General features: G+C 45.3%; 4 protein-coding genes across 14 annotated transcripts; 2 read left to right on the top strand and 2 right to left on the bottom strand.

Annotated features, from left to right (window-relative positions):
- Positions 1-1,051: 1,051 nt before the first annotated feature.
- LOC120666268 (deaminated glutathione amidase, chloroplastic/cytosolic-like) lies at positions 1,052-11,437 on the bottom strand. The gene is made up of 9 exons (XM_039946082.1): positions 11,214-11,437; positions 10,227-10,363; positions 3,947-4,075; positions 3,486-3,544; positions 2,657-2,769; positions 2,421-2,513; positions 1,956-2,058; positions 1,570-1,652; positions 1,052-1,438 (listed from the first exon to the last, which is right to left on the bottom strand). The coding sequence occupies exons 1-9, from the start codon at positions 11,415-11,417 to the stop codon at positions 1,394-1,396; spliced, it is 966 nt and encodes a 321-aa protein (XP_039802016.1). The 5' UTR covers positions 11,418-11,437; the 3' UTR covers positions 1,052-1,393.
- Positions 11,313-22,255, top strand: LOC120666266 (cyclin-A2-1-like). Of its 11 annotated transcripts, XM_039946078.1 has the most exons (20): positions 11,313-11,679; positions 11,830-11,957; positions 12,234-12,459; positions 12,548-12,718; positions 12,799-12,904; positions 13,469-13,562; positions 15,018-15,167; positions 15,245-15,298; positions 15,422-17,596; positions 18,469-18,820; positions 18,922-19,216; positions 19,601-19,707; positions 19,900-19,992; positions 20,580-20,713; positions 20,939-21,014; positions 21,104-21,180; positions 21,275-21,308; positions 21,397-21,546; positions 21,629-21,763; positions 21,900-22,240. In XM_039946078.1, the coding sequence occupies exons 10-20, from the start codon at positions 18,515-18,517 to the stop codon at positions 21,954-21,956; spliced, it is 1,464 nt and encodes a 487-aa protein (XP_039802012.1). In that variant the 5' UTR covers positions 11,313-11,679; positions 11,830-11,957; positions 12,234-12,459; positions 12,548-12,718; positions 12,799-12,904; positions 13,469-13,562; positions 15,018-15,167; positions 15,245-15,298; positions 15,422-17,596; positions 18,469-18,514; the 3' UTR covers positions 21,957-22,240. The 11 variants fall into 11 exon arrangements, with proteins under 11 accessions (XP_039802012.1, XP_039802011.1, XP_039802010.1 ...); XM_039946077.1 differs by lacking the exon at positions 15,245-15,298 and having other exon boundaries at positions 12,548-12,652; positions 15,907-17,596; XM_039946076.1 differs by lacking the exon at positions 15,245-15,298 and having other exon boundaries at positions 12,548-12,680; positions 15,907-17,596.
- LOC120667921 (phosphoserine phosphatase, chloroplastic-like) lies at positions 11,536-16,032 on the top strand. Its single transcript, XM_039947904.1, has 9 exons — positions 11,536-11,679; positions 12,234-12,459; positions 12,548-12,680; positions 12,799-12,884; positions 13,334-13,352; positions 13,469-13,562; positions 15,018-15,167; positions 15,236-15,298; positions 15,907-16,032. The coding sequence occupies exons 1-9, from the start codon at positions 11,536-11,538 to the stop codon at positions 16,030-16,032; spliced, it is 1,041 nt and encodes a 346-aa protein (XP_039803838.1).
- A 1,151-nt stretch (positions 22,256-23,406) lies between the features above and the next one.
- LOC120666265 (ureide permease 1-like) lies at positions 23,407-25,998 on the bottom strand. The gene is made up of 7 exons (XM_039946069.1): positions 25,685-25,998; positions 25,359-25,595; positions 25,115-25,253; positions 24,817-24,958; positions 24,579-24,622; positions 24,007-24,503; positions 23,407-23,855 (listed from the first exon to the last, which is right to left on the bottom strand). The coding sequence occupies exons 1-7, from the start codon at positions 25,751-25,753 to the stop codon at positions 23,697-23,699; spliced, it is 1,287 nt and encodes a 428-aa protein (XP_039802003.1). The 5' UTR covers positions 25,754-25,998; the 3' UTR covers positions 23,407-23,696.
- Between the last annotated feature and the right edge of the window lie 76 nt (positions 25,999-26,074).

The raw sequence follows: 26,074 nt of genomic DNA, 5'->3' as shown, positions 1-26,074 counted from the left end.
GGGTCGAGGGAGGAAGGGGATCCCGTGCGGTTGAGAAAGAGGAATAAAGTGGGTCCCATAGAAAATAGCCCTAAATATCACTTTTTGGGTGGAATAATTTTTTTGGGTAGACTATTTTCAAATAGCTCAAAATAGCCCTGCTGTTTGGCTCCTTTTAGGCTATTTGGAGGTGGACTACAGAATAACCCATGGATCCAAACAGGGCCAAGGATATACGGCGACTTGTGGAGTAATTTTTGACGGATATTTCTTCTTTCAAAAAGAAAATTTACCGGATACTTTGGACTTTGAGATGGAATACATCTCTGCTTCTCTCTCCATGAAAGCACTCGAATATTGATATGAATATCGACAGTTCGGCCGTAGAAGCGTTAATAACATTCTCATTCCCTTAATTTGATAGTGGTACTATTAATTCTTTCGGCGTGGAAGATCTATTCTACAAAATTCTAAAAATTTCTGCATAATCCAAAACATAAAAATATAAATAAAATTAAAAACTCAGATTGTGATATAGCAAGCACCCTTGCTATGGATATATTGCAATGTCTTGGTAGCATAGGAATTTTATTTGCTATGGGGTTTTCAGGCTTCTTTGCTGTGGAGTGCTCTGGCTTCTCCCTCCAATGCCTTCATTATGTGGAACAAGTTCCCATGTAAAGTCTTCTAGGTGGCATACCGAGCGTGTACATGCAAAACTTTATAATGCTTCTACGGTGCTTGTTATATCCCAATCTGAGTTTTTTTATTTTATTTATATATTTGCATTTTGGATTCTGCAAAAATTTTAGGATTTTGTAGGATAGATTTTCCACACCCAAAGATTTGATAATGCTTAGTATTAAAAAAAAGCTTTACAATGCTTCTGCGTGCTTGCTATATCACAATCTGAATTTTTTTAAATTTTATACATTTATATTTTAGATTCTGCAGAAATTTTTAGAATTTTGTAGGACATGTCTTCCACGCCTAAAAATTTGATAGTCCCACTCTGTCTCTCTTTCTCTTCATGACATGTGAAAACTTGTGTCGTGACATGTGAGTGTAGAGATTTTTCCTTTGGTGCTTTGCATATAATGATTCAAGCATCTCATTTTTAGCTCATGGTACAACGCCAGATCATTCACATACTCATTGTGGCGTCTGAATGCACATTCCAATACTGTAGCCACTGAAAACTTACAAATTTCCAGGTACTAGTAGCAAGTGTTTTATACTGTCAGACATCAATTTCTACCCAGTGCCGCCGTCGTCACCGCAGCTTATTCTGTGCTACATCTTTGTCCTACTGGAGGGTCCCCAAACAAACTATTCAAACTGTGGCAGTTGTGCATATAAACGAATATGCCAAATGTAGATGTACAAGCAGAGGAAACACAGGACCAGTTCCGAGCTATTGTTCATTTGAGGATTTCCAATCGCTGTCGAACTTCCGGTGCTGCAAAACATAGGATACGCGTAAACTGTTATAGACAACTGTTATAGACGAAAACACTTCTGGTGTTTGAACTTCGAACATATGTTCCTTCACACAAAAGGTGACGGTTGGTCCCTGGAAAACACTAGTACCTCTGAGATTGGCATTCGAGTTCTCACAGCCTCAACTTTTGACAAATCAAGATCTGCAACCGCAAATCCAGTGGAGAGCCGATCTGTAGTCACAATTTTTTTTAATCAATCAGTGCGTCCAATGTATGTGTATAACAGTCGTTTCACATAGTGTTGGGATAAAAAGAACACCAGCACAAATATGCAGTATGCAATACCTGGCCAATTGTATTTTCCATGGCAATCATTTCAATGTAGCGGATGTTGATGATTAATTCAGAGGAAATGAAATTATATATGGCAGTAATGAAATGAAGTATTGAAGTAATCAGATAAATCTTGAACAAACAAATCCCAGTGAAAATAAGCAAAAGAAACCTAACTTAGCAAATCTGTAAAAGGTATACCTGGAAGTCGAGCAATCACTGTTCCCCATGGATCAATAATTATAGAATCGCCATAGCTCTCTCTTTTCTCATTATGCTTTCCAGCTTGAGCCGCAGCAATAACCTATGAATTGTTTGGGGATTCTTTATTTAACTTGCTTAGATCATGCTAGGCCAAACTGATTTACATATTTCAGTATTTTACATACACGACGGATTTTGAAATAAGCATAGCTCATTCATGTTGAATTGGCAATCAGCCAATCACAAATATGCACATAGTGGATTTTCAAATAGATAACGTAGCAATATTGTTTGAAGTTTGAACACATTCTCCATTATGTAAAATTACAAAAAGAAGAACACGCTGTTATTTGTTCAGCATTAACTTTTATATTATCTATTTCATGTTGCAAATAACACAAAAATACAACATAATCGAACAAATACACAAGTAAATGAGATGATAGGAGTTGATTTACATACATAACATTGTGTCTCAATTGCACGAGCACGGAGGAGAATTTCCCAGTGGGCCTCCCCCGTTACCTTTGTGAACGCGGAGGGTACTAGTAACACCTATAAAAAAACAAGCTTATTAAGACAGGACCAGAAAATATGCAATAGTCCTACACTTTCTTAAGGGGGTATGATAGGCAGGCATTCCAATTCCATATAACCAATCATATAGTTTGTAACAGTATATTGGAATGCATAACCACCTGTGCTTCGTGCTTAAAGCGCAAAATTTGATAAAGCTCTGGGAATCTCAAATCATAGCAAACAGTAAGACCCAGCCGTCCAAAAGGACTATCCACAGCAACAATTGTATTGCCTGATAATAAGAGAGATAACACATCACAAAAAATCACATATAAGGAATTAACTGCAATCTTATATTATAACAGCAGATACTACTTTATTGAAGACAGTACTACAATAGCAGTCATTTTTGCAGACAAGTCAACGTGATAAACTTTCTACCACAACTATTTAGCTCAATATAAGGTACTCAGAAGTCAGAATAAACAAGGCGAGAATGATTATAACCAGATTGCTACATGCAGTTCTTGAATAACTTATAGGTATTTGAATGATCTTGGGTTGTTATAACTAGAAGAAATTTATAGAAAGCGCGTAGGGTTGCTTAGGCATAAATTTTATTACAAGAGTAAATTTGTATTGTATGACCATGTTATGTGCATGCTTTGCATAGTTTCATGGACACATTGCCTGACAATATTAAAAAAAGGGCGTACCCAGTGCCGTAGGCTTCCCGCACTGTGCGGGGTCTGGGGAAGGGTTGTTTTTAAGCCCCAAGCCTTACCCACACAAATGTGCAGAGGCTGGGGCTCGAACCCGGGACCTTCCGGTTACAGACGGTAAGCTCTACCGCTGCACCAGGCCCGCCCTTCATTGCCTGACAATATTAATATGGAAAAATTCAACTCATACAGCAGTTGTTTGACCAACACCAAACAGTTTACATATATCATAGATAATAGATCAATCTTTGCCAGAAAACAGATACTCTTGGAAATATACAGTTACCTGCAATTGTGAAACGACTTTCTTTGTACACCATATTGCCAGGTACATCAACATCAAACCTTTGCCACAAAAGAAAGGAAAAAATGATCAGCCACTTTGATACCAAATGTTTATCATTTTGACAGAAACATTTGTAAATATAATTCTGTGCTATGACTACTTAGCTGAGATGTCACCATGTTTTTAAGTTTTATCACTATGAGCAGTGTTTCCCTGGTAAAAAAAACAACCAACTAATAGCACTTTTTTGAACGAACACCAACTAATAGCACTGAAATAGAGAGATGCGTAATCATGTTTCCTTATTGACGCAAACGATAAAAAGAATCTACACTTAACACGTGGAAGATGCACCATAAAGCCCACCTTTTACAATAGAAAACACAAGTGATCTAAGTTCTATCCGTTTGCAAATATTTCTGAAAGGAAGTTTTCATTGCAAATGTGAAAGTTGAACTTACAAATGTATTTTTCGATATGAGCTCCTAACTTTTCCAGAATCATCAATTAATACATGAGTATTGTACTGATGAGAATCATCAGGTCCCTTTTCCTGGAACCCCCCAAGAGATAACCACATGCCTGATTCTCTGCCAAAGTAAAGTTCTGATAAGCCAAGTGCCAATTCCACAAACAGAAAACCAAAATGTCATTGTTAGAGTATATTAGGGATAGAGTAAAATGCACTGGGGGTCCTTAAACTAGTTGACCTGTACTGTTTAGGTCCATGAACTTCGAAAGTGTATTTTTAGGTCCACGATCTAATTAAGTGTGTCAATTGAGGTCCAAAACGTCTCTGACCAGTGTTGACCGCCTACGTGGACCGCCACGTCGGATCTAACGTGGACTGGGCCTGTTGCGAGAGCGGGGCATATATGCAAATCACCCCCTCTCCTCCCCGCCGCGCTCCGCCGTACGTGCTCGCCGCCGAGGGAGCAGGGGAGGGTCGCCGCCCCGCGCCCGCGCACGGAGGAGGATGGGGAACAGAGGGCCACCGCCGGAGCTCGGGAGGGAGGCGGCGCAGGGGAGGGGGAAGGAGGCCGCCGTGCCTGGCCCCCGCCGGCCCGGCGCAGCCCCGCGAGGCCCGCTGCGGAGCTCCATGGGTGGACGGAGCCTGGCGCAGCCCTCCGTGGCTCCATGGGCGGACGGAGCTGCGGCGCTGGGGAGATGGAGCTGCGGCGGCCCCTCCCTCCTCTCCTCCCCTGCGCCGGCTCCGCCCCATCCCCTGCTCCATCTGTCGCCGCCCCCTGTAGCTCACGCGGGGCCATGGCGGCTGTGGCAGAACCGCCTAAATTATCCCGGCTCAAGTGCGTAAACCATCACCATAAAGGCAACATTAGCTTTAACGCACTTCAAACGGAACAATTTTTGGTCTGTCGGGTAACGTCCCGATACAACCACCGATTCTCGGATCGAACAAGCATATCCCGCACGAAGGCGAGTTCAGAGATATTACAACCACCATTTTACAACACAGGCATATTAAAGATTACAAACCAGTTCAAAGGATTATTACAAAACCAACTTAAGTAAAACAGTTATACAAACATAAGTGTAGAATCAGAGTTTAAACAGCGGAAGATAAAACACGATCACTACAACACGTCGCCAAAAGTATACCAAGCTAGCCCAAGCCTGGTATCAATCGTCATAGTTATTGCCGGCCGAAGACGTATCCCATTCTACGGACCAGCCAGGAGGCAACGAGCAAGGATAGGTCAAGCTAGCGACCTGATCCTCAAAAGTCAAACCTGAAAAAGGGTTTCAACAACAAGGCTGAGTATTCTAATACTCAGCAAGACTTAACCGACAACGGGTATAAGTGGCCCACCTTAGCTAGACTATGCAAGGCTTTGTGAGGCTCTGGTTTTCTTTTGCTGAAAAGCAATAAAGAGTATGTCCTTACTTTCAAGTTTTAGCTTTCAAGGTTCTAGTTGATTAACCATTCTATGTAAGCATCTACTAACCAAACATGGTGGAACTTCTAAGCAAACATCAAGATTAATAAGAATATTGTTGCTCTTATTACTCTGTGTGGCAAAGAGATTAAGCAGTCTCATTTCATCGTGAGAGGCGGACGATTCTGAATCGAAATTCAACCTTGCAAGGGTAACCTAGCACACACGTCTGGAATACCGTCGGGTCATTCCCAAACAACCGTTAACCTTTCTTTCCGGCTTGTGGATAGTGCCACTCTCCCCGACTACAGGGCTCCAAGGCCGAACCTTGTCCCTAGAAGTCGTAGTGTTGCGCAACATATAATAAAACCTATCCCTACTGAGAGAGTGGGAGGTATATCCACTCCCCGGTCCAATCGGCTACTAGGCTTGCCGCGTACCATATTTACGGCATGTGACTAGTACTTTCAAAAACTTAACCAGCACTACCACACACCGCGACCTTAGCAAGTTCTTTAACACAGACGGGGTCTCACATGAGGTCATGATATTGAACACAACCCCGTCCGTCGTCCTTATATTGATAACAGAAAGTAAACAGGCAATTCCTATAAAGCTCGCGAGTGACAGGCAATCACTCGACTTTTACCGGTCCTATAAGCTTAGCAAGTAGTCGAACTCAATTCTAGTGTTCAGTACATAGGTTCCTAGGATCATGCATCTAGGGTTTCAATTCAACTCCTATGAACTGTAAATGCACAAGTAAAATATTACAGTAAATGATATTAATTTGAAGTATAGGTTATGTCCGGGGCTTGCCTTCTCGGTAGTTGCTAACTATTTCAGCGCTAGGCTCTTCCGAACTTTGGTTCGGGGCTTCAGTTAGTTCCGCAGTGTTTACTTGAGCTTCGAGATCACCTCCGTCAGACTCCGGAATCAGCTCGTAAGTCCCGTCTGACAAAGTAGTCGTATCTATATGTAATGCAAGAACAACATTATAAACAAACATGGGCAATCGTTTATAGAGTAGTTAAATAACAAATTTAACTACACAAAGCATCATGATCAACAGCACAAAAGAAGTTAACTAACTTCATAAAATTAGTGGTGGCGATTTCCTATACAACTAAGTCATGGTTTGTAAATAAATCAACAAATCAGAGTACAAATAGTAATAAAATCTACCAAAATTACACTAAACAGAACATGAACAAAGTAATCTACCCTGTAAAAATCATGCCAAGACATTTAACCATTTAAACACAATAAATCATTTATTCAGATAACATCTAGAACAAGCAAGAATTATACAGGTCAAACTAGAGCAGATTAGAAGCTCAAAATTTAACATGAGATCTACACAGGGATGATCTAGCCACTGTGAATTTTTCATGATTTTATCTGCCCGGAATTAATTCAGATAAATTAAACTAAACAGACATCAGTTTAGCAATATTTAATTTTTGCTCCTGTTCTAGACAAGAACTAATGCTCAAACTTCCTGGACAAGCTAATATACTCCAGAAGAACACTCAGGAATATTTTCAGGATTTAACAAGAACAGAAACTATTTATCAAGATTAAAGTCTACTAAACAAAGATTAAATCAAATAAATAGCTACACAAGAGAACTGATCATGAAATTTTTATAGCAAAGCTAGTGTAACATGATTCAACTACCACAAAAATTTCAGAGCAATACAAGCTTTTAAGCATCAGATAAGAAAAAGATTAAAGAACAAGTATTTATATACCTATTAACACAAAACCATTTATACAGCAAAAGTTTGCAACTAAAGCCTAACATATTATGGTTCTACTGCATAGAGCTCTTCAAGAGGATTCCAAAACATCAAGATTTGCTATTTTACGAATTTTCTACAAATTGATATTGAATTTCAAAGATCACAGCAAACTATTTCAAACAAGTCCTCAGAGCACTATTCCTCTGAGTCACTGACATCGCAGACAACCCCCTGAGCTTTCTCAAATTCAAAACCGAGGTCCTCGGGTCGGGTCAGAGGGGGAGGCGAGGTTTGACCGGCGGTTTCCCGGCGAGGGGCTCACCGGCGGCGAGGGTGGAGGGGTGCGTGAGCCTCACGGGTTCAAGGCGCACCTCTGGGTGCTTGGAATCGAAGCTAGGGCGGTCGGAGAGGGGGTGTCGACGGCGAGCGGCGGCTTGCGGGCTCGGAGCTCGGCGGCGGGACGGCTCTGGTGAGGTTTGGGCGAGGGGAAAAAGCCTGGGAGCTGCGCGAGGTCGAGGCGGTGCTAATGGTGGGGGATGTAGGGGTAGAGCGGGTCTAGGTTGGCGGCTCCGCGGCGGGGCGAAGCTCGTCGGCGTTCACGGTGGAGCGGCGGCGTGTTCTGGGGTCTGGACGCGGGGAGAGAGCTAAGGGGCGAGCGAAATCGAAACCTGGGACTCTTGTAGTGCTCAGGCGCGCGAAAGAGCGAGAGCTCGGCCTCTGGTTTGGGCTCTCCACGGCGACGTCGCGGTGGCGGCCGCCGGGGAGGTTCTGGGCTCGGCGGGGGCGCGTGGCGAGGGGTGGGGGCTCCAGCGCGAGGCAACAGGAGGGGGAGGAGCTCGCCGGCGACGCGTGGGAGCCAGCGCACGGCGAATTGATGGCCGGGAAAGCCGGGAAGGCGTCGGCGGGCGGCGCTGTCGGTGGCCGGCGGCGAGAAGCAGAGCAGGGAGGGGGAGATGGTCATAAGGGCAGTTTTGAAATTTCCAAAAGTTCCAGGGACCTTTCTGTAAACCAGTGATAACTTTTAAACCAAAGCTCAAATGGAAAAGTGCCCAACATGAAAGTTGTTCAACTTTTCAAGATCTACAACTTTGATGTTGTGAAAAAATTTATTTGACCAAAGATTCAAGAGTTAAAATTAAAATCGTTGAAGGGACTTTGAATTCTAGGAAATTTGTCTTTTTCAACGTAAATTCACTTCAAACATAGACTTACAAGCAAAATTGGTTGTCATGCAATAAATGCACTGAAATTTTGCACAAACACCCTCCATAAAAGCTATAAACACAATTAACTATATAAAGGACCTTGCATAAAATCATAATTACACATATACCCTTTCATAATTACAAAAAGATCCATTTTAAGTAATTCAAGCACATGATGCAAAACAAACCTACACCATTACTGTGCAGACATTTATTTAATTACTGTGCAAACACCCGGGGTGTTACAGCGGCGGCGGCCGGAGCCGAGCGTGCCGGAGACGCGCGTTGGAGCAGCGGCCGGCCTCCTCCGCGGCGGGCCCGCCATGGCCGCCAGATCCGGCCGAGCTCGAGCGGGCCTGCCATGGAGGAGAGGGGCCCGGGCCGCCCTGCCTCCGCCGCGCCGTGGGCGAGCCACCCGCGGGCCGTCCGCACTACTCCGCCGCGCCGCGTGTGCAGGGGAGGGCCGGGGATCCGCGGCGCTCGCCCAGTCGCCTCCACCTTCGCCTCGCGCACGCTCGGCCGAGCAGGGGCCGTGGCCGCCGCGAGCAGAGGGAGGCCCGCCGCCGCCTCCTTGACGCCGCCGTCCTCCGGACCTCCTCCGCGCCGCCGGTGCCAGCGCGCAGGCCAGCTCGAGGTGGGGAGGGGCAGCGAGCAGGGGAGGGGCGGCGCGGCTCGCTGCTCTGCGCGAGCAGGGAGGGTGCTCACCCGCCGCGCGTGCCCGGCCCTGCTCGCCACGGAGCAGGGGCCGCGACGGCGCTCTGCTCTGCCCCCGTGAGCACGAGCGGGAGGGAGAGGGAGGGAGGAAGGAGGGAGAGGGAGGGAGAGGGAGGAGGGGCCGCCGTCGCCATGGCCGCGCCATGACCCGCCATGGCCGGCGGCCAGAGAGATGGCCCGAGCTCGGTCCGCGCTGCCAGGGGCGGGGCAACGCCGCGCCGCACGCGGATCCGGCCGGCGGCGGGGCGCCTCCGCGCCACGGGCCTCCGCGGCGAGGGAGGAGGAGGAGGACCGGGGCGGCGCGGCGAGGGAGGAGGAGGACCGGGGCGGCGCGGCGAGGGAGGAGGGGAGAGGCCGCGGCGGCGCGGAGCTGAGGCCGGAGGAGGGAGGGAGGACGGGCGCGCCCATGGCCGGCGCGGGGAGGGAGCAGGAGCGCCCATGGCCAAGGCGCGGGGAGGGAGCCGAGTAGCGGGGCTACGGCGGCCGCACGGTGCGGGAGCAGAGGAGGAGATGAAAGGACGGGGGAGAATTGAGGAAGGCTCGGCTCGGGAGGGTCAATGTGCAAATATGTTGTCCACGTTAGATCCGACGTGGCGGTCCACGTAGGCGGTCAACGCTGACAGAGACGTTTTGGACCTCAATTGACACACTTGAATAGATCATGGACCTAAAAATGAACTTTCGAAGTTCATGGACCTAAACAGAACAGGTCAACTAGTTTAAGGACCCCCAGTGCATTTTACTCTTAGGGATATCTCTATATTAGGTAGATTAGGATTGTATCTGTATCCTACCAGATATGTAGGAGAGGCTTCTTGCCCTCCAAGTCATGTACCCCTATATATTCAGCCCCAAGGCTCAGGCTAATACAATCCACAACATTACACCAATCCTTCCTACAGTCATAAAAACATTATGGATGCTACCACGGACGCAGTTAAAAGGAAACTGTAGAAGTCTTAAATATACTTGTGTACATGCCTATGAGCTAAAAGAAGTCTTCAAATCAGCTAATAGATAGGACAGGGGAGCATAACACAAAGCCATGGTACAAAGAAAATCTACCCTGAATACAGGTGCATTCAGGGACATTAAATGATTCACTCTATAGTCTATTCACATTGAGATGAGACAGATGTTAAATATAAAAAGAAAAGCAACAATTCTTTTCTCACTCACTTTGCAAGTGAGCAATATCTCTGCATTATTGGCCCATCTAATGGTTCAGCTATCTTAACAGACTTGCCATCCTTGGATCCAATGAATGAGAAGACCTCAGGAAAACAAAGAAATTTCACTCCAGATGCAGCTGCTTCCTAAAATAAAATACACCATGTTAGTCTACTCAACATTATTGATAACAAAAACAGGGCATATAAAAGAAGCAAATTAAGAGAACCTAACATTACAAAACAATAAGCATATTATTATGGTAAATACAATGGGGCTACTAAGGGTACTAACTAGTAACCACTAAAAACTATTAGCCTTATTGACAACGGTTTCGTGAATATCAGATACATTATAGGACAAGGTAATTAATTCATATTTTAAGTAATTAGCTATCCTTTTCATGTATTTAAAAATGGACGGATCACAAAATGGCGTAATGTTCCATGTTTGAAGATTGTTTAGCTCTGTCCTTCTACAGGAAGCAAAGCTGGTTGTGACATGGCAACGATGTACAACAGGAACTGTCACTTCCAAGTTTCAAGCGCCATTCATAAGGGTTCATGCAAATTACAGTTGACACATTAAAAACAACCTACTAAATTTTTCCACTCCGGTTCATTGGCACCTGCACATGAAAAATGGGGGAAATTCTTTTCAAAAAAGGAGAAATTTCTCTTATCCCACATGAACATTTGAACTGTGTCATCCATTTCTCCCATTTCCGTAATCGCAATTATTTGCCCTCCCAAAATTTGGCTTCCACCAATTCAATCGGCTGCTGGGCATTGGCGCTGCATCTTCTCTGCGTCACTGATAAATCTACCCACCACGAGAACTCAACCACCACTTGCTAAGTTGCGAGTAATGTCAGGTAGGAGGGCGCGTTCCCCGCCCTGCTCGCCGCAGCCTACCATCACCTAACAGCGGCGGTCTGTCTACCTAGGGTCAACGGGCGGGAGGGGGAGCGGGGGGGGGGGGGGGGGGGGGGCTTGCCTTGGTGAGGCGGGAGCAGGTGGCGTAGTTGGCGTCGACGTCCCCCACGGAGGTCATCTGCACCACGCCCACCCTCGCCGGCGCGCCCGCCGCGGCGGACGCGGAGGCCATGCCGCGGAAGCTGGGGCGGAATCGGAATCGGAACCTCGCGGCGGCGGCGGCGGCGGCGATGGGGAGCGAGGCCGCGTGGGAAGCCCGGGCCATGCGACAGCGACGGTGTGGAGGTGGAGCCGCCACGTGGGTACACTCGCTCGCACGTGTGCGCGTGGCAGTGGAGCTGCCACGTGGACTCTTACTGGCCGTTGGATCGGAGGAGGCCCCAATGGCCTTGCCTCTGCCGGGCCCACCTGCCAGTGAGCCGCCGCTGCCGCTGCCGCTTTCCACAATTCCACCTGGTGAGCAGAACCCCTCCGACACCACGCCGCCGCCGCTTCCGCTCGCCGGCACGTCACCGGGGAAGTCGGAGGTGAGTTTTTTTTTCTCGTCTTTTTTTCCGGAAGGTCGGAACCCGGGATGAGATCTATGATCTATCTTTACTTCTTTAGAGCATCCATCATCCCATCGCCAGATCGCCTATATTTCCTCTTACCTAATCGGCTAATCTTTGGCCTGATAGGGTGTAGTGGTGTACATGTATTCCTTCCTACCCCTTCCTTCAGAATGTGTGTACAATGCAAAAGAAGACGACAAACTTCTCCGGTGTTCCTCGCTGGCCCGAAATTGCACCCCTTCTAAACAATTCAGGTTGCTTTCAATATGATATCACTGCTGTAACTCATTGTAAAGTGCTATTGGGTTTTCATTTAGCGATTAAACTCAGAATAACATGTTATTGCTAGTTGGTATGAAGCCCGGATTTTTATCAACTAATCATAAGATTTTTTTTCTCGAACAACCATCATAAATACCTTTACCCAACCAAATCAGGTGCCAATAGTCCAATAACTTGTGTGGGTGCGTGTGCGTTTCTGCAACTATCATTAAACCTATGGTATATTTACTTGTTTCAATTTTGTGCAGTTACACACTTACATGGCCCGATTAAATGGAGGGAAACTGTACCCAGTCCAGTCGATTTACAATCCTCAGGTGTCTTCAGTTCGGTTGCCAAAGAATTCAGGTCTACCAAGAAACTTGAGGAAGACTCTGTCCCATCATGACAAGCTTTCAAATCGTCTCACTTTCATACCAGCAGCCTTGTATAAGAGTGCTTCCTCAAATTTGGAGAACCACCAGCCTTCCAAACGTCAGTGCAGTGAGATTTTTTTTTGTGCAGTAACATTGTAGTTCTACTAGTCAAAATCGCATAATTCCAACCTTGGTATTCTCTCCAGAGGTTATCAGGACCTGGTGCGATGCCGACGTGGTGTGCTTTGACGTCGACAGCACGGTCTGCCTGGATGAGGGCATCGATGAGCTTGCGGATTTCTGCGGGGCAGGTCAGGCCGTTGCCCAGTGGACAGCTAAGTAATCAAAAAGTTGTTAGCTTCTGGAGCTGTAGCCAAGTAATCCTTTGCATAATGCTGCAAGCTGGTGTGGAATGTTCAATTCAAGTGCTAATTTAATCTCCGTTTCTTGTTCCTAGGGCCATGACTGGATCGGTGGCATTTGAAGAGGCGCTTGCTGCTCGTCTATCTCTATTCAAGCCATCCATTGAACAAGTACAGGACTGTATAGCATAGGCCACAAAGGTAAGCCCACATGCAAGTTCATTATCTTACTCTTGTATTGATTTTAAGGGATACTCTATTGTTTTCTCGAACGAAGGGAATATTCTATTGTCATTGGGCTATGCTTTTGAGATGGTTAGATCACAGAAGCAAATAATGGATTGTCTTGGATGTTTGTAATCCTGTTTTCCTAGCACATTTTCATAGTTCATTATTTAGTTTCGCAGACCAACCAATTTAACCAAAACCTTAAGCTGATGGGGAGAGGTGGGCAATTCACTTATACTTCAACATTCATATTGCATGAGGAAGAACTTGATAACTTCTTATTCATTTAATAAATGTGGCTTTGTACATCTCGCTGCTCCCACATTATCTGTTTGTTGTAAGTCAACACAAGCCTTCCCTTTTGATACATTTTCTGATTCTTGTGTGTACTTATCGATGCAGCCACCAGATACAACTCTCAGTCTCTCATGTTGCATGGGAATATTGCCCATACCGGCTTACCAATTAGTTGTAGTCTTGTAGCTAGACCTCTCATTTGTTCTATTAGTATTGATGCAAGTGGCATTTGTTCTGTAGGATATCTTCTGGAATAGATGAACTGATCGAGAGGCTAAAAGCTAGAAATACTGATGTGTATCTTGTTTCTGGGGGCTTCAGACAGATGATCAAGGTATAAACAGTATAGCTGTCTAATACTTAATACCTAGTGGCTGGTTATATTTCAGGGGAGTCGGTATGCATTTTATACTCTGATTTTGATCCCTCAAGCTTCCTTTTGATTCAACTTCGTGTTTGTCGGTATTCTGCAGCTGGGGTGCCCACTCCTACTGTGCCAAGACTCGCGTAGTTATCCGTAACTACGCCCTAAGGAGCTGAGCAGCCGGACCCCTGGGGTCTGACTCCATCTCACCGGACCAACGGTCCCAGACCCGCTTCCCGCTCGGGGACGGGTCCGGTGTCACCACGTGTCCCAGAGGTGGAAATGCTCAGCACCTGTGGCCGCGGACCCGGACTCCCGCAGGTGGGTCCGGGACCTCCACGTGCCATCCGGACTCCCGCAGATGGGTCCGGGACCTCCACGTGCCTATCCGGACCCCCGTGAGCTCTCGGCTCAGCTAGCTGCTCGGGAGGGGTCCGGAGCCGCCACGTGTCACGCAGACGCGGGCACGGGCGCAAGCCTTCCGCTGGAAGCTCCCTCACCCACCCGCATTAAGTGCGAGTGGTTGAGGCGGGCTCTGCTGCCTCTGGGCACGGGGCAGCTTTTGTCAGTCCACACTATGGATCGCCAGTTACCGAGGCGGCTCGTCAGTTATCAAGACAAGCATTAAAGACTCAGCGCCGTGCGCATGGGCGACGAGTCATGATGACCAGCTACTGACTGGAGCAATAATGCATGCTGCTACAGTGGACTGAGTCAAGAGTTCGGCACTTCATGATGGCCTCGACGAGCGGCTGCAGAGGCTAGACTCTACTCTGACAGGACAGTTCAAGACCATCCCTGGTCAGAAGCTACGCACGGAAGCCGACGACAAGATCTCCGTATCTGAGGCATTGAAGGCCAAAGTATAGTTTATAATACATCGTCGGGTCCACATGCCGGGGCCCCGCTCAGTGTACGTGCTCCCCTTGGACATATAAAAGGGAGAGCACGCCCGCTAGAACACATATACACACTGACTCACTCTGGACTCGGCACTAGACACGCCGAAGCTCTCTCAGACTCAAGCAATACAACACACAGTGGACGTAGGGTATTACGCTCCGGCGGCCTGAACCACTCTAAACCTGATGTGTTCATCGTGTTCTTCCAGCGAGATCGAACTAGTCCTAGCTAATCCCTCGAGTTCATACTCCCTTAGGGCTTAGGCGGGTGCATTCCGCCACCCGGCTGTGGGTTTGCACACCACGATAATGTTTCTTTAGCCTTACATTCGACACAGTTTCAAAGATTATAGAAAAAACAAAACCACATTCTTCCATTATTTGGGATACATTCTTTTCCTCATAAACTGATATGTGTTACACTCTTGATTTATAAAAAAATGTAATAGGTTTTGGTAATTTTTAAGTTGCTTTCCATATTCAGCAAAATCTGTTTTTACCTACCCATTGCTCATTCTGCCAGCCTGTTGCATTGGAGCTTGGTGTTCCCCTTGAGAACATTTTTGCTAATCAATTACTGTTTGGAACCTCTGGAGAGTATGTGGGGTTTGACCCCACTGAACCTACTTCACAAAGTGGGGGTAAAGCTGTGGCAGTTCAACACATAAGACAGGTATGAATGCAACTCTTACCACTGCACCTTTTTTCAGCTTGGCGCTTGGAACATTGTTGATACTGTAGTTCATGAAGAAATGCAGGTACAAGTCAGTTGTTATGATTGGAGATGGTGCAACTGATCTTGAGGTTATTATTTGTACATTGTACCTATGGAGGCATGGTAGCACCATACTAGCATGTCATTCATTGTCATTTCATAAATGTGGTTCAATCAACACATTGAAAAATGCAAATGTTCCCTGAAAGCAGGGGCGGATCTAGCGTGGGGGCTGGGGGTGCGCCAGCCCCCCCTACGTGCTTGCACATTAAGGAAAAATAGAGGAGGAATGAGGGGAAGAAGAAGAGAAGAAAGAAGGAGAGGGGGGGCTGGAGGAGGAAGAAGTATGTCAGCCCCCCCTGTCCATGAATCCTGGATCCGCCACTGCCTGAAAGGCTAACTGGTTAACTGTTAATAGTTTACCATTTCTATTGTCTTTACATAAGATAGAGGAATGGTAAGAGGGTCTATTGAATTTGCAAGCCTGATCACTTTCATCATTGAGACATGAATGAGTTCGTTCTTCTCATTCTGATATAAGTATTGCAATCTGAAAAGATGATCCCTAGTTTTGATCATACTGATATTAACTCAGTGATGGTTTAGAACTTTATATATTGTTTATCTGTTACTGCTTAAAGGAAACCATCCAGTTGAGAAGCATCTTAAGTTCATGTTTATGCATATGGCCTGTCAGGCTCGGCAACCTGGTGGAGCGGACTTGTTTATCTACTATGGAGGAGTCCAGATGAGGGAGGCAGTTGCGAGAAAAGCCGACTGGGTTGTCTCTGATTTTCACGAGCTGATGGCCTACTTGGCATAATGTTATTTCCAGCAAGACTGATACTGATTCTTGCACTAATTGATGAATAATTAACTATCCGCGGAAACCCCTTAGGTTGAACATCGGGTTCTAGGACCCCTGAGGTGGGGCAAGAATTGGCAGGTTCTTGTGTGTATCCGCTCCACTTTATTTCAAGAACCTCAAGAATGGAGTTCCATGATGGGTGAACCTTTTTTTTTGTGTTGACCTCCATCCTTTTGTCTCGATGTTTAGGGTTTTGGGGGAGTTCTAGAAATAAGACAGTATGAGGGAGCAATTGTTATCCCCTGGACAAAGAAAAATGTGATGTCTATCTCATAATTTGGAGAATTTTAAGTGATCTCTTATCGGTCATGGATATCATCAATCAAGTCGAACATCCGCTACAGTCTGATCAAGTTCACCTTTCATCGCTGCAAACCTTGCCTTCTGTTTGGAGGCGATACATCCACTGCATTTCGAAAACCATCAATTGGAACTGATTGGAGTGTACTTGATTGTGGGAACAGATGGATCAAACAAATGGCACAATTTATTTTGGAGTATTCCCTCCATTATAAATTATAAGTGTCTTTCTGTTCTAGATACATTGTTTTTCTATGTATCTAGACATAACGTATGTCCAGATACATGGTAAAATCTATGTATCTGGAAAATCCAAAACTACCTATAATTTGGAATGAAGAGAAATATACAATAATCAAAGATAAAACAAATTTTGTACCAGCTTTTGGATGGAGGGGTTCGTTCTTGCCGCACGGGGGTGGCCCAAGATGAGCGTGCAACGGCAGTGACTTGGTCGTGTTCCAACATTGGCGGCGCAAGGGGGTGGTGAGGGAACCTGCCATGGAGGACGAGAGCTCACCGGTGGTTCTATTTCTTAAGGTCGAGTGGTGAGGAAAGGACCGAAGGAGTGGGCGCGGAGCTCGCACGACGTCAATGGCAGCTGGGTGGTGAGGGAACGTGCCATGGAGGACGAGAGCTCACCGGTGGTTTTTATTTACCTACATTTAATGCTCCATGCATGAGACAAGAGATTTGATGTGATAGGTGAATAGTGAAGTTTGGAGAGATAAATTTTGGAACTAAACACAGCCTTGATAGTTTTCCAATTTGTTCCCTTTTTAAGGAGTGCCTTCATTTTGCAAAAACAGGGGCAAAATCACACATTTGAAAAAATAAGAGAAAAATTACTAATCCTCTTCGAACCAGGGACAAGAACACCAAATTCCTATGGATGGAAAGAGTCCTAAATTCCTAATCGGCAACAAGCCACAAAAAGATTACTGCACCACATTTTTACTGTGCTAAATTACCGATTTGGCCCTGTTTCAAATGGTGAGTTTGGTGACCCCAGCCCGCCCTAAACGCCTTAAACCCACCCTAACCAGTGGCCTTCACTCCTCGCCTCCACACTCTGCTCTTAAGCCTCACGCCGCCGGGGGCGGCGCTGAGATCTGCAGCCGCGTCTCCCCGCCTCCTCCTCCTCGTCCTGATCTGCGGTGCTAGCGTAGAGCGGAGACGGACGGAGCACCCGTCCCATCCTGGATTGATTTCCTTCCTGGTACGGAAGCCCCCCGGCGATCTTTCTTCAATAAACCGTTTGTCCTTTTTTTTTCCTGCAGCACATTCCCTTCCCTGACGGGCTCTTAAACACGAATCTTTATCTCGCCCCCAATCGGCGAACGGCTCATCGCAGATTTGGTTGGTGCACGGTGGGAATTGGGCACTGTGGTACCAGTTCATCTCCACCAAATAGTCTTAGGGATTAAAGTTAAATCCGCTCACCCATTCAGATTTAGGTTGTGTGCCCTGAAAACTATGGGCTTTGATGTCTCTTAGATTCTGTAGATGCGCTATGTTTATGAGCTTGATCTATTCTGGTGTTGCGTGGGCAAGTGTGGCGGTTGCATTCCTCTCTGCATTGTTGTCTCGATCGGTCTGGAAAGAAAATATTCGTGTCAAGAACACTGTAACTTCTGGAAAAGAGTCTCTTTTTATTTTTTATTGAAGCAAACAAAACAGTTTAACCTGGTTTCACATTCGATTGTAGTTGAAGTTGGTTCTGCAACAGAGCAATCTTTGTTCCATGGCTGTGGGGACTTTTGTTAACTTTTTTAATTCAAAGTTGTAACATGAACAAGTAATTTGTTGGGATGATTTGCAGAATGGAATTTGTCAAATTGCCCATGTACTCTGTATGCCCTGAGATAATTTATTGTTTCTCCGACTTTTGCTCTCATGACATCAGATAATATTAGTTCAACCTCTGCACTTGAGAATAAATATGTCTTGGCTTGCCAAAGAACTGATTTTTATGTTAGCCAGCATTTGCCCTTGTTTATCTCACATTGTAGAATGATGTCATAATATGTACTCTAATTTACTTATTCGGTTCCACAACTCTTCTCACATTATTCCTTTCTTTACCCGCAGTGCACATATCATAATGTCATCATTGTTTTAGCAAATTCAGGCTTACATGGCTGGAAGAAAAGAAAAGCATGTACCTATTGCATGCCACGCAAGCAGTGGTAGAATCACACGATCTAAAGCTGCTGTGAATCGTACAAGATCTGGGGTGGCTCCTTCTATACCACTTCCTCTTAAAGCCGAACAAAAACATGCAGCAAAAGGCAAGAAGAAAAGGGAAGCTTCAGATGAAAATTCTTATGACAATGCTGGAGCTTCAGCTCCTCAACCTAAAAAGCGCATAGTTCTCAAGAATGTAACCAACATAAGCTGCGCTAACGCTTGCAAAAAATGCACTGCTGCAACTAAGTTGCAGGTATCAAGATGTTCAACACATCACTACTTTATCCTGATGATTTGTCAATTTACACTCACCAATCATTGTCGATAGAATAATAAGTTACTCCTTTGTTCCAGTCGGGGCCTTCCCAGAAGGTTGGACGGAGCATAAACAAGCAGTGTTCAAATAAGATCCCCAAGCTTCTCCCTCTAGCTGCTGGGGGGAGTTCATTTGTGAATGATCCTAACAGTGCTGAAGAAACACAAAAGGTAGACCTTTTGGCACAGAAAAAGAAGCAGACTGTTTTGGTTGAAAACAAGGGGGCTCTGTCATTACAGAATATTGAACAAAACAGAGACATTGCTTTTCATGAGGCATTCTTTGAGGAAAGGAATGCCAGGAATAAACTCGAAACTGCTGCCTTAAAGGCTGGTTAGTCAGTTGCATCTTTATTTTCCAGCATTGAACATCTTGATTTTTCTTAGTTAAAAATAGATTTTGAGATGATACATATGCTGGACTCTACATCTGAAGATGCATGCAGCCATAGTTAAAATAAGTTAGAAGTCACAACCACCAAAATGCTTAGGGCTACTTATGACTTGTCATGTTACCCTGAGTGGCTGAGTGGCCTGCATCTTTTCTGAGTATACTCTTGATTATAAATCGGTCATTCTGCAGTCATGGAACACATAAACAAAAAAAACTGTGAGTCTAAATGTGTTAGTAAATTGCCGGTTCTGAGATACTTGTAGAATCTCCATGTCTTATTAAGTAGGTATAGCAGCTAAAATTCTGTATTTTGTTTTGTTACAGGGGGCTCTGATGGTTTAAACATTGTAGATATTGATAAAAATAATGGCGATCCTCAAATGTGTGTTACCTATGTTGCGGAGATATACAGAAATCTAATGGCCTCAGAGGTATTATAATGCTCTTTGGTGAAAAATACAATCTCTTACTACTGTTTAGGCAGACCATTGGTTCTCTCACATTTCACAAGTCTTATGATCTAGAGGAGAAATATTATGTTCGGGATACTTGTTTTCATCTCTGTGTTGCATTGTTGGCATGCTATTCTTGATTGATTGTGTTGTGCTTATCTTATCCCCCAGCTTATAAGAAGACCTAGGCCAAATTACATGGAAACTTTGCAACAGGACATCACAATGAACATGCGAGGTCTTCTAATTGATTGGCTTGTTGAGGTTAGTATGGATCGCTGATAATGAAGTTTAGGCATAAACCGTTCAACTATGTTTTTAGGACAGTACTGGGCCATTCATCGTTTGAATCTCATAGCACAACTTCATGGACACTGATGTGTGTTTTCATATAAACATGAACTATCTAGTTATATACTTATATGTGAGTTCTACATACTGCATCTATGAAAATTCTTTCTTGTCCACATATGTCATAGTTATCTGATGTCAGAGAAGAGGAGAAATTTATGTGAGATAATTGAACCAGTTTGGGCGTGTGTGTGGGTTGTACTCTAAATACTTTCTTCTCCTTATTGCAATGACGTGGAGCTTTACTGCATATTCAAGAAAAAATTGAACCAGTTGATGATGATCGACTTATCGTTTATTCATTCAACACATACAGCATGATTTTTGTATAATGGTTGTTGTCTTCAATTCTTCATCATCAGAATCATACTATATATTTGTTTCATGCTTTTAAGGCATCAGCCTTTTCCTTTTCACGTGATAATTATCCTTTGTACAGATTTGAATCTTTGCTTCTCATAGCTTCTCTTATGAAGTTTTATGCATTGTTCTCATTGCAGGTTTCTGAAGAATATAAGCTTGTGGCAGATACACTTTACCTTACAGTATATCTTATTGACCAATTTCTTTCTCAGAATTGTATCGAAATGCAGAAACTACAACTTCTTGGAATAACCAGCATGCTGATTGCCTCGTGAGTTTTAATATTTAATGTTGAGAATATTTGCACTTGTCCAGTTGATAGAATAATGTATCCAATAGAGGCATGTGGTTTGCCTAGCTGCTGAGGCATCTTATTTTGTAAATAATTCAATGAATAATTACAAACGTATGACTCTGCATTGTGATTATTTTTGCTCATGCCATGGTGCCGGTGATTTCCATGTAACTGGAAATATCATAAACTTTCCTTTTGCAGGAAATATGAAGAGTTCTGTGCTCCTAGTGTGGAAGAATTTTGTATCATAACAGACAGTACATATCAAAAGGCTGAGGTATTTGTTTCACCTGGAGTGAGGGATTGCTGAACATATATGCAAATAGCCATTGAACTCCCAGAGCTGACATCCTCCTGAATCCATAGGTTCTGGAAATGGAGCGTAAAGTGCTTGATGACCTGGGATTTCATTTATCTGTTCCAACAGCAAACATATTTCTCAGGTTACTCTCGATTGCTACACACATCGACATATACTACCTTTTCGCATGCAAAGTTGTTTCTTCACTGACATGCTTGTTCTTTAACTTTGATCAGGAGATTCCTAAGAGCAGCACAGGCTTCTTGTACAGTAAGATCAGCACCCAACCACATTTGAACAATTCCTTTCAATTTATATGTATTATCCTCAACACTAAGTTGCCAAACTACATTTCCAGGCTCCTTCGTCTACATTGTGTTATCTGGCCAATTATCTAGCAGAGTTGACTTTGATCGATTATGGCTTCCTGAAATTTCTTCCTTCAGTGGTGGCAGCATCTTCAGTTTTCCTTGCAAGATGGACACTTGACCAATCAGACCATCCATGGGTTCGTACAAAAAAAAACACATGTCTACGGCTATGTCATCTTAAAACTTGTCTTATATTTAATATGTGGCTTCTCTTTACAGAACCCTACTCTTGAGCACTACACCTCTTACAAAAGTTCCAATATTCGAATGTGCGTGTGTGCTCTACAGGAACTACAACACAACACCAATAATTGCCCCCTCAAATCCATTCGTGAGAAGTACGGACAGCCAAAGGTACAAAATCACGAATTCGCTGTAGCACCCCACCCAAAATGAATCAGAGTAGCAGCTTGCAAGTGAAATCACAAATATCCTTCTTGTCACTGTCTGTTGGTTTTGCAACCTTGTAATAAACTGTGTTCCATTGCAGTTTGAGTGTGTCGCCAACCTGAGATCACCAGAGCTGCTGCAGTCACTCTTCACATGACAAGCTCCCTGCTGATTCAACCATTTGCTGCAACCATCCTAAGACCACATCACCAAACTTACTCTTCGTCGGTCTCCTTGCACTGCCTCAGAGCAGTTATGTTCCCGAACTTTTTTCTGGTCTTGCATTAGACTTAGAATAGAATTATTCGCATTTGTTTCAACCGGCATAAAAATTACCTGCATGTAAAGCCACGTGTGTGCAGGCTGCTGCCCTGAGTTGATAATTGTAGGATTGTACCTACCAATCCTTCGATCGATATAATTATGATGCATTTCGTAATATACCTTCATCGAAAATGTGATCCTGGCCAATCCCTTCTCAAAAGGAAAATTGCAGCAAAAGATTAGGAAGCAACAAACATAACTAGCAAATTTTATAGATCTTTAATTTAATTTGAATGAATGTTGATCAGAGAAATCGAGAGGTCAATTGAGGCGGGTCAATCAAAATTTGATAAAATGGGATAAGCTTAAAGTTCACATTTCTTGTTGAAGTGGTTGAGGTGTGGAAACAATTTTAGTTGTCACCAGAAAAAATACCCCTAGAATGCTACATGAGGGCTAGCCGTCTTCTCTTCAAACTGATACTCTGGAAAATTAAGAAATGCAACATATTTTTGAAGTTTGAACTCGTAAAAGCATTTTACAACTTCAATGTTAGTGAATTTATTATTATTTCCATTTCCTTCTTTACTTTTTTTTAAATATTTGTTAGAATTTTGTACCCCAGGTACACTAGATTGAGAATTACATCCTCATTTGATTTTAAGAACCAACATCCAGATTTTGTGATATCTTAATTAAAATTCAAAAAAATATGTTGGTATATTGTTAGTTTGAAAGAAAATATATGCTTAGTACACTGAAAAAAAACATATGGACCAAGAGGTAACTTGAATTAAGACCATGATAAAAATTACAAAGAACATTCCTTTTCGGACACCGGTTTTCCTAACTTTAAAATTCATTTTAAATGGTAACCTGCCAACTCCTAAGTCCCAACCATGCATCACCATCACTCTTAGCTCTCTATCGGTTCACCCGTTGTCTCCGGCCACGGCGGTAGCTCTCCATGACCGGCAAACATGCCGGCAACAGGGTCCCCCTTCGGCCTCTCCACCCGTAGTTGAACTCCCGTTCACCCGCCTCTCGGACAATTTAATCCTCCTTCCAGCCCCAAGTGTCACTACATTTCTTCCTTTATGAATTATAACCCGTGTAATTCACTGCAGGAAGACATCCTTGGGACAGATTCCTAGTGTCCTTAAATACCCTGAAAATTTGTTGCTTTGCCACCCCCCCTGCTCTCAAGAAACTGGGATATTTGATTTAACCTCTGCACTTAATAGGATGTCTTGTGATGAGCGTGTGAAACAAGACATATTTTTATGGTTCCTTGCATTTTGCCTCTTTAATGATGCATGATTACTGCACGAATCCGAGAAGCATATTGAGAAACTTCTGGAACAAGTTCAGTTGCTATCATATCTTCTCCAAATAGTCTTTAGAAAGAACTGGGAAAAAAAACTATTATACATCATGAATCACACCACAAGCATTTTTTTATTTAAATCCCCATCCTATTGAAAACATCATGAATCGAATTCGCCTTGTTGGTTCCTGAAGCAGGGGCCCTTTGCCTTGTTGCCTGAACTTCTTTGCATCCTGTCGGCAAGGGTACTGGTTTGCTCTTGTAAACACAAGATGAACAGCATTTGAAAAACACAGGGAGCGATGATCACTTGTTGCTCCTGTGACCTGACGAGGCCATGAGCACGGCGACGGCAGCAACGAACATGAACAGCATGAGCCCGAGCAGGATGTAGGTTCTCCGCGACGACATCCGGTACTCTCCGAACAGCAGCACGCCCCAGAATGTGCTCACAAGCGGCAACGCCTGGTGCAAGCAACAATCAGAATCTTTGAAAAACATTCATCATGCAAAAAAAAAGTTGCAAACTTTCCTGCTATAGTATTGTAAAAGAAAAAACTCTCATTTTGAAGATTGCACAATTTAAACAATGGCAGGGACAAGCAAGCAGGCATGCCTGAACAGCATCAGCAGCAGCGTAGCCAGCAGCCTGGCCACCCATGAACTGGAGCCCGTTGCCGAAGCCACCGAGCAAGCCGGCGAGGAGCGCCCAATGCCGGCCTTTCCAGTCCTTGAGGTAGGCCCTGAGGGAGGACTTGGGCGCGCCGGCCACCGGCCGGTAGAGGAACAGGACGTTTAGGCCGACGTTGATGACGAAGCACGAGATGGAGAAGTAGAAGAAGGCGGTGTAGACCGCCAGGTGCGGCACGCCGGCGGGGAGGGCGTGCCATTGGTCGTTGGTGGCCAGGTTGAACGCCGGGGAGAAGAGCGACAGGCACACGCCGGAGAAGAAGACTATCCCGAGCCCGAACAAGGTGCTCGAACTGGACACCTTGATCGAACGCCGCTCTTCGAGCTGGATGAGGTACTCTGCAGTGCCAGCCTCAGCTTTGCTGCTGGGGGCAAGCTTAGCTCCGGAGGATCCGTTCTCCAAGTCCTTGGGAGCATCTGAAACTGAACAAAGTTATGAAAAAGTTAGAATCTGCAACTGATCAGCAGCAGTTCTTCTGACGTATTTGGGCAACATTCCTTTGTCAAGTACTTGTTTGCTTGGTTCCTCAAGTCCACTTGCCCTGCCACGTCATGCGATACAATGATCAGACCAGTGACTGAAAAAATGCAAAAGGGCGCTGAGGAACAATTTCTGAAAGTAGGAGGTAATTCAGTCACAACATTTTTTTTTGAAACAAACCGGCAGGAGAGCTGCCCGCTATATTAAAAAAGAGGGTGCCCGACGGGCAATTCAGTCACAACATGATCAGATCACCTTAGTTTCTCCTCGTTGTCAGCTGAATTGGAGGCGTGGACAGCAGAGCCGAGGATGACGGCGACGAGGAAGCACGCCACGCCGGGGAAGAGTATCTCCGCCCTGTTGATGCGGTTGTCCAGGAAGTAGTTCAGTGTCGTGCCTGCAAACACCAAGAACCACATGAAGATCAAGAACGAGCATGAGAAAAAAATCACCAAAAACCATGGCAATCAATCACATGATCAAGCTAAGAATGAGCATGAGAATCACACCAAAGGCCACATGATCAGGAAGGGGTTGATCTGCTATCCCTTACCTATGACCACCACCATGCTGCAGCTGATGACCTCGGTCACCGAGAGCCCCACATAGGCCCAGGCGTACTGCGTCGACAGGTTCCCGACGCTGAGCACCACTCCCCCGGCCATGGCGAACATCACCGAGGGCCAGTTATCCTCCAGTCCAACACAAAAAAAAAATCAGTCAGATTTCAGAACCGACGATCTCGTACCACTCCATTCATCAGTGAGCAAGAAGAGTAGTACTTGCTCATCACTGACCTGGCTGAGCTGCGCGAAGAAGTCGGGCTCGCCGGCCCCGATCTGGCCGAAGGTGAGGGCGATGAGCACGGCGGCGAGGAAGTTGGTGAGGGAGTAGTCCAGGTACGTGTGCTGCGGCAGCCGGCCCCGGCGCTCCAGCAGCGTGAGCAGCGCCGGCCAGGTGCCCAGGAGCAGCAGCGACGCCAGCATCAGCGCGACGGCGCCGGCCTTGTCCTCGACCACCAGCATCTTGAGCACCTTTTTTTGTTTTGATTTCCACATGGATCCGTCAGAGAGAATCCATGAACAAGCTCGGGCCGAGGAGGAGGGCAAGAGCTTCTTAATACCTTGTTGCGGCAAGTGATGAGCAGATAGGAAGAGGAAGACGAAGTCGCGCAGGCAACGGCACGGTCCATGGCCGACGTTTTAAGCGGCGCGGCCGCCGCTGAGTGACAGGATTCACCAATGGAGTTTATTACCACCTTCAGATTGACTTCACCAATGGAGGATTGGAGGTGGCTAGCTTTACGGGGAGTGCCAAAGGAGGATGACGAGACGCGGGGCAGCAAGCGATGCGCTCGTGTCGCCGTTGAGAAGAATTGGGATCGGCGACGGCGACCCTCGGGGTCTTTTTCCTCCAAGCAAATGGCGGCAAGACATAGACATGCCACACTAACCAAACACGTTTCTGAACAGAACAGATCATGGTATGCGCCGTCCTTCCACGGTTCCACCTG

This window comes from Panicum virgatum, chromosome 3N (assembly GCF_016808335.1).
Source record: "Panicum virgatum strain AP13 chromosome 3N, P.virgatum_v5, whole genome shotgun sequence".
NCBI classification, from domain to species: domain Eukaryota; kingdom Viridiplantae; phylum Streptophyta; class Magnoliopsida; order Poales; family Poaceae; genus Panicum; species Panicum virgatum.
The sequence above is the reverse complement of the archived record's forward strand: the minus strand, read 5'-3'. Positions and strand labels throughout refer to the sequence as shown.

What these genes read in the sequence shown, in the direction of transcription:
- LOC120666268 (XM_039946082.1), bottom strand. Translation starts at nt 11,417, where the DNA reads ATGGCCCGGGCTTCCCACGCGGCCTCGCTCCCCATCGCCGCCGCCGCC. An exon ending in CCTGCTCCCGCCTCACCAAG is followed by an intron (nt 10,364 to 11,213) that starts GCAAGCCCCCCC and finishes ATTTTATTTTAG; the next exon opens with GAAGCAGCTGCATCTGGAGT. An exon ending in AGTGATTGCTCGACTTCCAG is followed by an intron (nt 1,653 to 1,955) that starts GTATACCTTTTA and finishes TTGTGACTACAG; the next exon opens with ATCGGCTCTCCACTGGATTT.
- LOC120667921 (XM_039947904.1), top strand. Translation starts at nt 11,536, where the DNA reads ATGGCCTTGCCTCTGCCGGGCCCACCTGCCAGTGAGCCGCCGCTGCCG. An exon ending in GCTTCAGACAGATGATCAAG is followed by an intron (nt 13,563 to 15,017) that starts GTATAAACAGTA and finishes TCATTCTGCCAG; the next exon opens with CCTGTTGCATTGGAGCTTGG. An exon ending in CAGTTCAACACATAAGACAG is followed by an intron (nt 15,168 to 15,235) that starts GTATGAATGCAA and finishes TTGATACTGTAG; the next exon opens with TTCATGAAGAAATGCAGGTA.
- LOC120666266 (XM_039946080.1), top strand. Translation starts at nt 18,515, where the DNA reads ATGGCTGGAAGAAAAGAAAAGCATGTACCTATTGCATGCCACGCAAGC. An exon ending in AACTGCTGCCTTAAAGGCTG is followed by an intron (nt 19,217 to 19,600) that starts GTTAGTCAGTTG and finishes GTTTTGTTACAG; the next exon opens with GGGGCTCTGATGGTTTAAAC. An exon ending in CAGCACAGGCTTCTTGTACA is followed by an intron (nt 21,309 to 21,396) that starts GTAAGATCAGCA and finishes CTACATTTCCAG; the next exon opens with GCTCCTTCGTCTACATTGTG.
- LOC120666265 (XM_039946069.1), bottom strand. Translation starts at nt 25,753, where the DNA reads ATGGACCGTGCCGTTGCCTGCGCGACTTCGTCTTCCTCTTCCTATCTG. An exon ending in TCATCACTTGCCGCAACAAG is followed by an intron (nt 25,596 to 25,684) that starts GTATTAAGAAGC and finishes AAACAAAAAAAG; the next exon opens with GTGCTCAAGATGCTGGTGGT. An exon ending in CAGCATGGTGGTGGTCATAG is followed by an intron (nt 24,959 to 25,114) that starts GTAAGGGATAGC and finishes TGGTGTTTGCAG; the next exon opens with GCACGACACTGAACTACTTC.